Here is an 11,983-nt window from a genome sequence, read left to right on the forward strand (position 1 = left end):
TATGGCAACGATACTGAAAGTTTGGGGAGGAAAATGCCACAGAAGCACGGAAGTTCTATTAGAAGATGCTTATTAGGACAATCGAAAACAAAAGATTTGGTGGCTTCATTATTAGTATCATTTTATTTTCTTCCTGAAAATGTGCAAGAAGAACTCATCTGGGTGGCCTGTGGTTTGTTTGGGAGAGGGGTGGGGAAATCCATTCTGACTCTAATTTAAAAGAGAACGAATTCTTAAAATAGAGACGTTGATGTTGCAGAAAACCCCAACTACACCGACTCCGTGCTGCAAAGACCCCAAGTGCGAATAGTCCGCCCACTGCAGCTTTTCCTGCGACCAGGCCTAAGGGGTTCCCTGGGGAAACAGTCGCAGCAAATGAAAGCAGCATTTAACCCCAAGGAAATCGACTCTTGTGGGCACTTGCAAAACAACGGACGCCACGTGATCGGGGATGTGGCGGAGGAGGGAGGGTGACATTTCCTACAAGGTGCAGCAGAGGAGGGGACGCGCGTGCCGCGCTCCCGGGTTTCGGACGGCGGCCCGTTTTGTTGTCCCTGAGGCTCGGGGGGTGGAGTGGGGAGAAGGTTTGGCTGCGTCCAAGAGAGGCGTTCGGAGACATCCGTCTTATTTTGTTTGAAAAGTTACTCGTTCAAGTTGTCAGAGTGTGACAGCTCAGAATAAAGCTCATTTGCGACCGCCCCTCCTCTCTTCCCTGAGGATCTCCGCTGCCGGGAAGCAGAAGAGGTGCTCAGTTGCGGGGGGCGTGGTGGTGGGGGGGCTTAATGTCGCTGCACTGGCGCGCGATGGCCCAGGGCAGGGCCGCGCAGGGGCCGGGACCCACGAAAGACTGAGCTTGGTAGAGGACACCTACTGTCGGGGATAGAGGCCGACTGGAGAAAAATCGGGCCCGAGAGAAGTAAAGAGAGGAGGGAAACCTTGGGCGCCGTCTGCGTTCTAGGAGGCCGGCTTTGTACCCTCGAAAATAGGCAGGAGCACCAGCTTCCTTGAAAGAGCGCTCCAGGAGCGCTGTGGCCAACTCTCCGCGCCTGGTGCCGATTCGGAGCCGTAGAAGTTAGTGGGAGGTTAGGACTCCGTGGAACAGCGGTTCGGGCCCCTGCTCTTTGCAGAGTGCGCGCCTAACGCAGCTCAGCCCACGCGGCAGCAGCAAACAGTTTGGCGTGGCCGGGGCGTGGCCGAGGGGGCGGGCCACGCCCCCTTTCCCAGTTCCCCTCCGTTTCCCACTCCCTATTGGTCGCCAGCGTGGCCAATGAGCGCTCGGATCGAGGTCCTACCCTGGGTCTGACTCGAAAGCTCCTGCCAAAACTTTGGGAGTTTTTAGAGAGGAGTTTTTTCCCCCCCCCTCTCTTATTTTTTTTTTCCAAACTAACGGATTATTATTGTTGTTGTTTTAAATTTAGCTCTTAAGGCTTAGCTGTTTGGGTGTTTCTTTCGGTGCCCGATTCCCGTCTCCCCGGCTTCCCTGGCGTTCGTGCAGCCGCGGCCCCCGCCCGCCTAGCCGCTCCAGCGCCCCTGGTTCGCCTTCCAGCCCGCGGGGAGCGCGGGCGCCGCGCCGCCTTTAAAGTGAGGCCAGGGGCCGAGGCTGTGGCCGGCCGGCCAGGATCCGGCCCTCGCCTCCTCCCTCGGTGGCGCTAGGGCTCCCTGGCCTGTCTGCAGTTCGGACGGAGACGAATAAGCGGAGCGTCCCCGGCGGGGCTGCCGCCTCCTCCTGGACTTAGCTCCTCTCCCCGCGCACCCACCCATCCACCCGGCCGAGCCAGGCCGCGGCGGCCTCTCGGCGCACCCCGCCAGGATGTTCGCCGCCGGGCTGGCTCCCTTCTACGCGTCCAACTTCAGCCTCTGGTCGGCCGCCTACTGCTCCTCTGCCGGCCCCGGCGGCTGCTCCTTCCCTCTGGACCCCGCCGCCGTCAAGAAACCCTCCTTCTGCATCGCGGACATCCTGCACGCGGGTGTTGGGGAGCCCGGGGCGACCCCGGAGGGTCTGGCGGGGGCCTCGGCCGCTGCCCTCACCCCGCACTTGGGATCGGCTCACCCGCACGCCTCTTTCCAAGCTGCCGCCAGATCCCCGCTTCGACCCACCCCGGTGGTGGCGCCCTCCGAAGTCCCTGCTGGCTTCCCTCAGCGACTGTCCCCGCTCTCAGCCGCCTACCACCACCATCACCCACAGCAACAACAACAGCAGCAGCAACAACCGCAGCAGCAACAGCCTCCGCCTCCACCCCGGGCTGGCGCCTTGCAGCCCCCGGCCTCCGGGTCGCGGGTGGTCCCTAATCCCCACCATAGCGGCTCCGCCCCGGCCCCCTCCAGCAAGGACCTCAAGTTTGGAATTGACCGCATTTTGTCTGCAGAATTTGACCCTAAAGTCAAGGAAGGCAACACACTGAGAGGTAGGTCTTGGGAGAGAGGCTGCAGGCCTCTGATCAGGGAACTGACGCACTCGCCGATCCCTAGGGCGGTTTGGGATGCCTTTGAGTGTTTTTAGGATTAAGAACAAGTTGGTAAAATGAGGGAAAAGGAAGTGAATTGTAAGGAGACTGTGAAGCATTAGTTTTAGAACTCACTTGCTCTACGTTAAAAAAAAAACAAAACACCACGAAGAATCCAAGGATGCTTTAAAAACACACAGTCACAGAATCAATATTCATAAAAATGATCGGTGTAAATATTTGCTCAAAGGATATCATCTGTGTGTCTCTTTAATCACATATCTGGAGAGAGAACTATATTATTGGACAGGAAAAGCCCTTTTGGGGAACATTTTCGCTTCCTTTGGTCTGATTTCTGGTGCGATTCCACCGAAGGACTATAGTTGAACAATACTGACTGAACTCCCAAGAGGAGAGAGCAGAGTGAGGGCTTCTTTGGGGGAGATGGTTTAGTTCTTTGGAATTCTTGGAAGACACCTGAATGTGTCTTGTTTAGGCCTCTTTGCCAAAAGCCCTTCCTAGTTGTACGCATGGATGTGGACCTACAGGGCACACACAGGAACATTTTCTGCACTGCCCTTTGGCCAGTGTCCGGAGAGAGGCGTCTAGGGGGCTGGAGACAGAGATCTCTCACGACTTCGCTCCAGGAAAGCGGAATGGGGGGGGTGTTGGGCGGCAGAGAGAAACAAATCCCAGAGAGTGTGAGTGTGGGTCTGTGGTGGGATAACACCTTTTCTTTTCCTTTGTCCCCAGATCTCACGTCGCTGCTCACCGGCGGGCGGCCCGCGGGGGTGCATCTTCCCGGCCTGCAGCCCTCCGCCGGCCAGTTCTTCGCGTCTCTAGACCCCATTAATGAGGCCTCTGCCATCCTGAGTCCCTTAAGCTCGAACCCGAGAAATTCAGTTCAACATCAGTTTCAAGACACGTTTCCAGGTACGGAAACCCTCCCGAGCGCCCGCCTCATGCTTAGGTCGACCGCCCGCACATCTGTTGGAGTTTCACGTGCAAGCCGCGGTTTAGCAATCCTGGAGTTGATGCTGGACGCTGCCGCTTTCAGAGAGAAAGCGAAAGATTTCCCAGGAAGCTAGATCAGTCTTTTGTAGCCTGGGGGATGGGGGAGCTTGGGGAGTCAAGAAAGTGTGTGTGGGGCAGGTGGGGGTGATGGGGAGGGGCCTTTCCCTAGTCGTTTCTCCCGAGAGGGTGGTTTGAAAATGCAGCAAGTGGTGTTGCTTTTTAACATACACACATTTTGGAGTGACCTCAAACACTTTTGCTGCGCACCTAGGCACGGATGTGAGTGCACACATACACACACACACAGACACAGGAGTAGAGAATCGAGGCTGTCATCTTTGGATCCTCTAGGCCCGAGGTTTATTTTCACCCACTCTGAGAATGACTGATGGCCAGACTTCGGTTTATGTCTTTCCTTTGGAATTAACCGACGAAATCCCGGGCTTGTCCACTCCACACTCCTGTTAGGCCTTCCGCCTATGGTCTTAAAAGCCCTAAGTTTCCTCTTTAGAGAGGCCATTCCGTGCCTACCTGAAAGGGCTTTCAGAGCCCAGCCGATTGTTGAGGCAAAACAATTTTAAGCATCGTGTGAGCCCCCGGCGCGCAGGCCGCGGACGGAGCACTAACCGGGTCCTCCTGTCTCTCTCCTGTTCCGGCTCCCCCCCTGCTGGCAGGTCCCTACGCCGTGCTCACGAAGGACACCATGCCTCAGACGTACAAGAGAAAGCGCTCGTGGTCTCGGGCAGTCTTCTCTAACCTGCAGAGAAAAGGTCTGGAGAAAAGGTTTGAGATTCAGAAGTACGTGACCAAGCCAGACCGAAAGCAGCTGGCCGCAATGCTGGGTCTCACGGATGCGCAGGTAAGCCCGCTCCGGGGCCAGACGCACGGCCCTTCGGTGGGGCAGCAGCTCGCGGCCTACCCCAAGGCCCCTCCGCCCGGCCTGACTCTCCTTTTACGGTGGAAACACTAGGTCTTGAATTTCACGAGACTTCGTGGACTTCTCAACTTGCGAGGGAGAGTGGAAGAGGGTGGGGGAGCAGAGCAGAAAGAATAGCCCACCCTAAAGATATATGTCACAAGCTGCCGCATGCTTATTTTGGCCAAGGAAAAGCCTGTTGCAGAGAAAGCAAATAGGCCGCAGGAGATAATAATTACCTACTCCAATGTAGCGCAGTAGGCCGTCGGGGGCAGTTTCAGAAGTGATGAAAATCCAAAGTCAAGAGATTGTTGTTGTTATTGTTTTTTCTCCCTCCTCTTGTTCTCCCTCCCTCCTCCTCCTCCTGCTGCTGCTGGATTGTGAAATCCCCAGTTGTGAGGAAGTGAAAACATCATTTCAAACGGAATTACTTAGCCCCAGTAGGGTGAGAAGTCCACTTGGAGCGGCCACAGTCAGTCCCGTTTTCTAACGGCCTGATGGGAGGAGGGCAGTGAGGAAGAGAAAGAAAAACAGATTTTCTTAGAGCACCTAAGAGCCTTACACCAGGTTCTGCCTACTTGAGTTGTTTGTTTGTTTTTTAAGGCAAACCTTCAAATAGCAAATCTGTTGTGCCTGAATTCAATTTTTTCCCCCCTTTTCTCAAGTTCCAAGACCTGGATTTTTATTTTTTTAAGTTTTGAAAATAAAGAGTCACAGTTCTTCCATACCTCACAGCAGCGGCCCTTGCTTCCTGGGTGCTGAATATTCTGAACAGGGCAGAAGCCAAAGGCATTTTTTCACAGCTCCCTTAGCCCACCCCCCCTTCTGTCCTTCATTACACAACTCCCCTCCCCAGCACACACACTGGAGGAGCCCAGCCGTTTTCCACCAGCTGTGGATGTTATTTTTAAAAGGGAAGCTGGAACTTGTGTGAAAGCATTGGGTCCCCCAGGGGATTATATATTTATATAGATCCTCTGAACCATCCCTACCCCCTTCCTCCACTTTGCACAGGTTTAATGCCAGCCTTTTCTGAGCCCTCGGAAAGATTAGTTTATCTCAGGCAGGGGCAGGGTCCTTATCAGTTTCTAAATACACACACACACACACACACACATCAAGAAAATGCTCTTTTACTGAAGGTTCATTGGTGCCCCCATGCCACTGGGATTAACTCTTTGAATCCCGTTCCCCTTTCTTTCTCAGGGTTCCTCCTTAAAAAGAAATATTCTGTACTGACTTGCCTTCAGTAAAGGCCGTAGAGGAGCAGTGGACCTAGCAAGGATTCTTAACAGTGGGCCACCAAACCCTTGAAATTGTGTGAAAAATTGTGTGAAAAAATGCCTATGGACCAGGGGTCCATAGTTTAATCAGATTCGTGGGAGGGGGTGGTCCCGGCTCAGATGGGGTTAAGAAGCATCGATTTAGAGAATTGATGCCCTAATTTGAGGATAAGGTGCAAGGACCTGCCTTTCCAACAAGCATCCAGGTGACTTCAGGCTACAGGTCGGAGGGCCACATTTTGAGAACCGGTCCTAGCGGCTTCCCTGAGCCAGGATCCCTGGAGGTCCTCGTGGTTTCCCTGGGCTGCCTCTGGGTCCCTGCTCCTAGCCCAGTACCTGGCCTGTGGTAGAGGTGCTGGGGACGATCAGTGATGCTTTTCCGCCTTGGGGAGAGGGTCTGGGATGCGCGAGAGTCGGATTGGAGCGAGCCTGCCTCTCATCTCCACGTCCCTTTTTGTCTCCTGGTGCGGCGCGGCGCGGCGCAGGTGAAAGTGTGGTTCCAGAACCGGCGGATGAAGTGGCGGCATTCCAAGGAGGCTCAGGCCCAGAAGGACAAAGACAAGGAGGCGGGCGAGAAGCCGTCGGGCGGAGCCCCGGCTGCTGACGGCGAGCCGGAGGAGCAGAGCCCCAGCCGCTCGGAGGGCGAGGCGGAGAGCGAAAGCAGCGACCCCGAGTCTCTGGATATGGCCCCCAGCGACACGGAGCGGACTGAAGGGGCCGAGCGGTCTCTGCACCAAACGACGGTCATCAAGGCCTCAGCGGCCGGCGCCCTCCTGGCCGCCAGCAGCGGAGGCCCTGGAGGCAGCGGCGGCGGCGGCGGCTTCAACTTCGGCGGCCTGAGTAGCGGCAGCACCACCAGCGCCGGTAGCTCCGGCAGTCACAGCAGCGGCGGCGCCTCAGAGCTGCTCCCCGCACCCCAGCCAGCCCTCAGCAGCGCCCCCAAAAGCCCCGAGCCCGTCCCGGCGCCCCTCGGAGGCCTCTAGACTGGACGAGAATGAAGGAGCCCTGCGTGCAGACCCTCAGCCTTCCAGTGTGGGCTGGATTCTGTGCCTACTCTCCAGTGGTGGCGGGGCCCCGGGGTTCGAGACGCAGCGGCGGCGTCTCGCGCATCGCCGAGACATGTCGGTGCGGCCCACCCGGCACAGAGCCGAGGGGAGTCAGAGTGCCCCCCACCCTCACTCCAACCGCCGCCGCCAGGCTCCCAGCGCCAGACGAACACTCCTGCTCGGATACAAGCAGACCACACTGTGAAGCGTTGGACTAAACACTTCTCCCCTCACTAGGGGTCACGGTGCAAAGACGCGATGCACTTAGGATGCCACAAACTTGTAAATAAAATGTTTACCCTGGTTTGTAAAGGCTACTTGCCTTGCTGGGGCGACACGATCCTTAGGGTCTGGGCTCTCCGACCGGGACTTTAGCCCTGGGCACTGCTGGTCGCAGCCACTGGAGGTGGGGGACTAGAGCTTGGGGGGAGCATACTGCAACCCTGGAGCCACCTCTCTGTAGACTTCGGCAAAGGCTTAGAGGTTCCAACAGGACGTAGCCCACACCAGCTGCCATGATCTAGCGATCCATGCACCAGAGTATGGCCTGGGAGCCCAGTCTGCCATAGAATCTGATAGGCCTGTCCCACAGATGGTTTACCAGGAGTGTGTGCACCAGCTTTCCACAGCAGCTGTAAGCAGAGTGTAAGCAGGATTGGTGGAGAAGAGGGTAATGGGGGATAAGGTCAACCTCTCCAGCGCTGGTACTGGAGTCTAGAGAGGAAATTCCACCCCTTGCTTATGCATGGAGTAGGGGGACTGGGCAGGTTCGAAGTGTCCAGAGAAAAGGATCACACACTGTCCGCCAGTGGCTAGGGCTGGAAGACTGAGCCTGTGATGATTTTAAAGCTGCCAAAGTATTGCATGGCAAAATGGTGATTGTTCAAGGTCACTTCCCTTGTCCCAGATTGAGGAGGAACCCAAACCAGAACTTGGACTTTCTGGCTCACATTTGGTCAGTGAAGGGCCTGAAACACTGCCCATCATCTGTACCTCCCCCATCAACATGTATACACACACACACACACACACACACACACACGATCTTCCAATAGATGGGTCCCTACAGTTGACCATCCCCAAGCTGAGGTGAGATGAAAGGCAGTTTTCCCCTCATACTGCAAATGGAATATAGCAAATCTATTTTTGCCTCCATGTTGCTTCTGGGATGGGCCATTCAGTTCTTTCCTCTTTTTTTTTTTTCTGAAAACTTGAAGAGTCAAATCTCTCTCCAAGACAGCCACACCCCTTTCCCTTGAAACTAAGAAATGTCTGGAGTTGGTAAAATGTTATTTCAGGAGATTTTAGAACAAATAGGCCTTGTGGACAAAACCTGATCACCCTGGTCTGTTTGACACTGAGCTGGGGTGAGGGCATAGCCCTCTTACAGACCCACCATCCATCACAGGAAGCCAGTTGTCCCATGGGGCCCATTGGGAGGGAGAATGTTGCCCCTGAAGAGACGCTGAGGATAGTGAACCTAGGATGCTCCTAGACCCAGCCCTGGTTGGAGCTCCAAGAGCCTCCCTGGTCTGGCTTAGCTGTCTCCCCATTTTGACCCATTTGCTTGAGCACAAAGACTTCTGTTCTAGACTTCTGGGCCCAAGGACAGAGTGGAGCCCCCAGATTTAGTTCTCTTTGGCCTGACTCGGCTGGTTACCTGGACAAGTCCCAGAGTGCAGCCCAGTGATGCAAGGCTGACCATTCCTTGCCTCAGGAAGCCAGTCAGTATCCCCAGTGGAGCTGAGCTCCTGGAAGAATGTTCACAGTGGGGAGAAGGAACTGCTGGGGTGGTCTGGCCTAGGAAAGATAAGAGAATCCCTAAATGGGCCACTTGTTTTGGGGGGTGATGGCAGTCTCACCCTGAGTTAGGTTGATCCCTTCACGCCTTCAGGCAGAGGCTCTGCTGCCTGAACTGTAGGATTGTCTCTGTACCTCTATTTTGCCTTCAGTAGCCAGATTCATTTCCTCTCATTCCCCAAATACTGAAATCGGGACATGCCAGGAACATTGAATTTTGAGGCACTTAAATTCAGTTCTGGCTGGGAAGGCGAGCTGAGGCGGGGTTGGTGCTTTCTGCTCACGGCAGCCACTCCGCCCCTCCCGAGGCCGGCGGGATGCTGCAGGCTCCCAGACCCGCGCAGCGTTTCTCCGCCTGCCTCTCCAGCTTTTGAAACGGAAGGAAAACGTCTCCCAGGGACTACAGTGGTGTGATTTCAGGTAGAACTCGTCCTCATCCCGGTCAGCTCCCCGCCAGACTAGAGGGCGTGATGGAGCTGGGGGGCTGGGAAGAAAATGAGCCGGCAGCGGGAGTCGGGATCCTCGCGGGGCGGGGCGGGGGTGGGGGAGAGTGTCGCAGGAGGCGCCCCCTCTCCAACCACCCCCACCTCTCATTCCTGAGTATTTTGCACATGAAAATCTGGCGGATCTGTACTCTGGGCCGCGGAGTTCTTCCGTATTTTCATCAAGAAGGGAGTATCAGAAGCCCGGGAGAAGAAGTTTGAAGTTCGTTTTAAAGAAAAGCTGCCCTTTCGGAGGGTCTCTCTAGGTGGGCAGAGTGGCTGGATGGAAAATCTCATTTCGGGCCAGGCCGCCTCATCCCGGGACTACTCGCTCGGCCCGGGATACGGGGATTTTCCCGGTGGCGCTTGATGCTAAAAAGAGTGGCCAGGGAGGCTAGAAATTGTTGAACTAAGACCGAGATTTCGCATGCATGGAAGAGAAGGCTGATCGGGCACGGTCCGCGGACCCCAGGCTCGCCGGGCTGGGGCGTGGCGTGAGCTGGTGCGCGCGGGCCCTGGAGCTGAGCACAGCCACGACCCCTGCCCCTACCCGCGCGCCCCCCAGGCCTCGCCCTTTGCTCAAAGCAGTAATAACTCTTTGCCCAGAGCAGGGCCCCGCGTCGCCAGCTCCGGAGTCCTGGCGGCGCCAAGCCCTCGGAGCAAGGTTACCAAGGCGCGGCTCAGGGAGCGCAGAGAGCTGGCGACCTGCGCGCGCCTCTCTGGGACGCGAGGGGGATCTGCTATGCCCTTCGGCTGCACGCACGCGCGTGCACACACCCAGTTTTACACACGTAGGTCAAACACAAATACACAGGCCGTCCTAGGCACACAGAAACGTAGACGCAGACGAGCACAAGGGACAGTCTACTGGCTAGTTCAGGGCTTCGCGGGTAAAACAGGGAAATCAAGTTCCGCGTTTTCCTCCAAATGGCCAAGCCAAGTCAGGAGCCTCACACCGCCTTTCTCTCCCAGTGTGGATAGGTGGAGCGCGTGTCTCTAGAAAGGTTTTCTTGAGCCAAGATTCGCCGGCTAAGCCCCTGAAAGCAGGCGCCGCGTTCCGCTGCGTTTGTCAGCCTCAGCCGAGGGTGGGCAGTACCGCGACGCCGGGAAGTGTTGGGAGCGTGTAGCCATCGCGTGCTGTCCCCACCGAGGTTAACACTGTCTGACCCTGCGGCACTTCAAGGGGGGTCTTGAAGTTGTGGCTCGCACACCCGACAAGGAGATCCCCCTGATCTCCCCTTCTCCCCCTCCTCCAGCTAGAATTTGCGCGTATGATGGGGGGGGGGGGGCGGGGGCGGGGGGCAGTAGCTCAGGCTCCCGTTGTCACAAATCCTTGCGCACCTCAGATGATCTTGCGCACCTCTATGATCTACCCTGCTCCCTTTAACTAGGGTCTTCATTGGGGTTTGGCAAGGGTTCCAGTGCTCGGCCAGCTTGGCGCAGGCGAGCGTTGAGTGCTCGGCCTTCTGGTACCTCCTGCTCTAGGTACCGAAAGCCGACGTTAGCTAACGGGAAGCTGACCCCGGGTTCTCCTGTAACCACAATCTCCGGGAACTTTGGGGTCCCCTGCAGCAGGGGATTTTCTGCGAGCGTTTGAGTCTTGAGCTCTAGCTTGTTCAGGTGTAACCTGTTCCAGGATCTGACCCCACCAAAGACCTCAAACAGACTCTCTGAGTGCAGGATGCGCCTTGCGCGACTCTGAAGCAAGCAGTGGGGAGAAGTCAGAGGCTGAGGTCCTCGCAACCTCCTCCGGTTTGAGCGCGCCCTAGATTCCCTCCACCTTCGTCCTTTCTTAAGAAGGAAGAGTGGGTAGAGGGGCTAAGAGCTCAGGCCTTCCTTCCCTTACGACGCAGTGATGTTACTTCAAGATGTTCAAGAGGACCCTAAATGCTCAGGGCTCTCGGATCTTCTCCAGTTTAGCCTGGGGGTGGAGTGGGGGTAAGAGGGTTGCACATTCCGTGGTCTTTGTGAAGATGTGAATACTGGATTTTAAGCAGGACTTTAACTGCAGATGGTCGCGGTTGGGGTGGTGGGGGGAGATACACCCCGGTTTAGCATGCTCACATCTGGCCCACAGCCTCACCTTCGAGGTTGCGGTGGGATTGGCCAGCGTGCCAACGACCCGCCTTCTCCGCGGCGGCTTCTCACACTCGGGAATATCAAAACCTGCAGCGCCCCCTGGGAATCCCAAGTGCTCACACCGGGTGCACTTTCTAAGGTAACAGTCCCCCATCCCACCCGGTTCTAACGGAGAACATATTCTGCGAGGCCAGCTGGGGGCCTCCGAGTTTGGAAAAGCCCTAGGCCCCTGGGTTCCTTAGCTGCCTTGCCCTCATTCACTTTGGGAACGAAGACGAAAAGTCCCCGCTAGGTGCGATTACTTCATTTTGAAGGATGAGGCCACGATGGCCAGAAGTCTTGACGTTTGCCCATTTCTTCTAGAGAGTGAGTGCCAGCCCTCGGTCTGGCCGTGGGTTAGTGCCTCTTAAGTGCCAAAGGAGAGGGGTCTTTCAGGAGCCGCAGGTCTGGGCTTCCCTGGGGATTGACACCCCTGCCCTTCAGCCTGCGCCCACTAGGTACAGGCTTAGCTTTGCTAATAGTGTCTAAGACCCCTGGCCGCGCCCTGTTCACAGAATACCTCCTCATCCTTGGTGCTTTTCCGCTCCCGTTGATTGTCGCTGATGGTTGGGATTCTGGGCAGCGCAGGGTTCGAAGTCTGATGGTGGCTGCCCAGCCACATGGACTCCTTCTCTCTTCCCTGCTCTTGGACCTGGTCCCAGCCGGGGCAGATATTTATCATCCCTCTTTAGAGCACCGACTGATGTGCACTCAGAGCTGGCAGCTTGGGTGACCCCAGCAAACACTTTCTGGGGCTCTGGTATGGGAAGAGGCTGGTGGGTGGGGCACCAAGTCGTGCCTGTCAAGAAGAGCACACACACCTAATCCCAAGCCCCAATAGGGGAAACCAAACTAGCCCAAGAAACATTGATTCATTCAC

The 11,983-nt window shown here is 56.3% G+C and overlaps 1 protein-coding gene across 1 annotated transcript; it reads left to right on the forward strand.

Moving 5' to 3' along the window:
• Positions 1 to 1,339: 1,339 nt before the first annotated feature.
• On the forward strand, positions 1,340 to 7,015 carry HLX (H2.0 like homeobox). The gene is made up of 4 exons (XM_065936731.1): positions 1,340 to 2,405; positions 3,198 to 3,377; positions 4,133 to 4,317; positions 6,143 to 7,015. Exons 1-4 carry the CDS (start codon positions 1,811 to 1,813, stop codon positions 6,638 to 6,640), a joined length of 1,458 nt encoding a protein of 485 aa, XP_065792803.1. The 5' UTR covers positions 1,340 to 1,810; the 3' UTR covers positions 6,641 to 7,015.
• The last annotated feature ends 4,968 nt before the right edge of the window (positions 7,016 to 11,983 follow it).

The sequence above is a fragment of the Muntiacus reevesi genome, chromosome 5 (genome assembly GCF_963930625.1).
Source record: "Muntiacus reevesi chromosome 5, mMunRee1.1, whole genome shotgun sequence".
Lineage (NCBI taxonomy): Eukaryota > Metazoa > Chordata > Mammalia > Artiodactyla > Cervidae > Muntiacus > Muntiacus reevesi.

Bases quoted from the DNA above. Each gene is read 5' to 3' on its own strand.
- HLX (XM_065936731.1), top strand. From the start codon at position 1,811: ATGTTCGCCGCCGGGCTGGCTCCCTTCTACGCGTCCAACTTCAGCCTC. The intron at 2,406-3,197 runs GTAGGTCTTGGG...CTTTGTCCCCAG, and splicing joins GGAAGGCAACACACTGAGAG to ATCTCACGTCGCTGCTCACC. The intron at 4,318-6,142 runs GTAAGCCCGCTC...GGCGCGGCGCAG, and splicing joins TGGGTCTCACGGATGCGCAG to GTGAAAGTGTGGTTCCAGAA.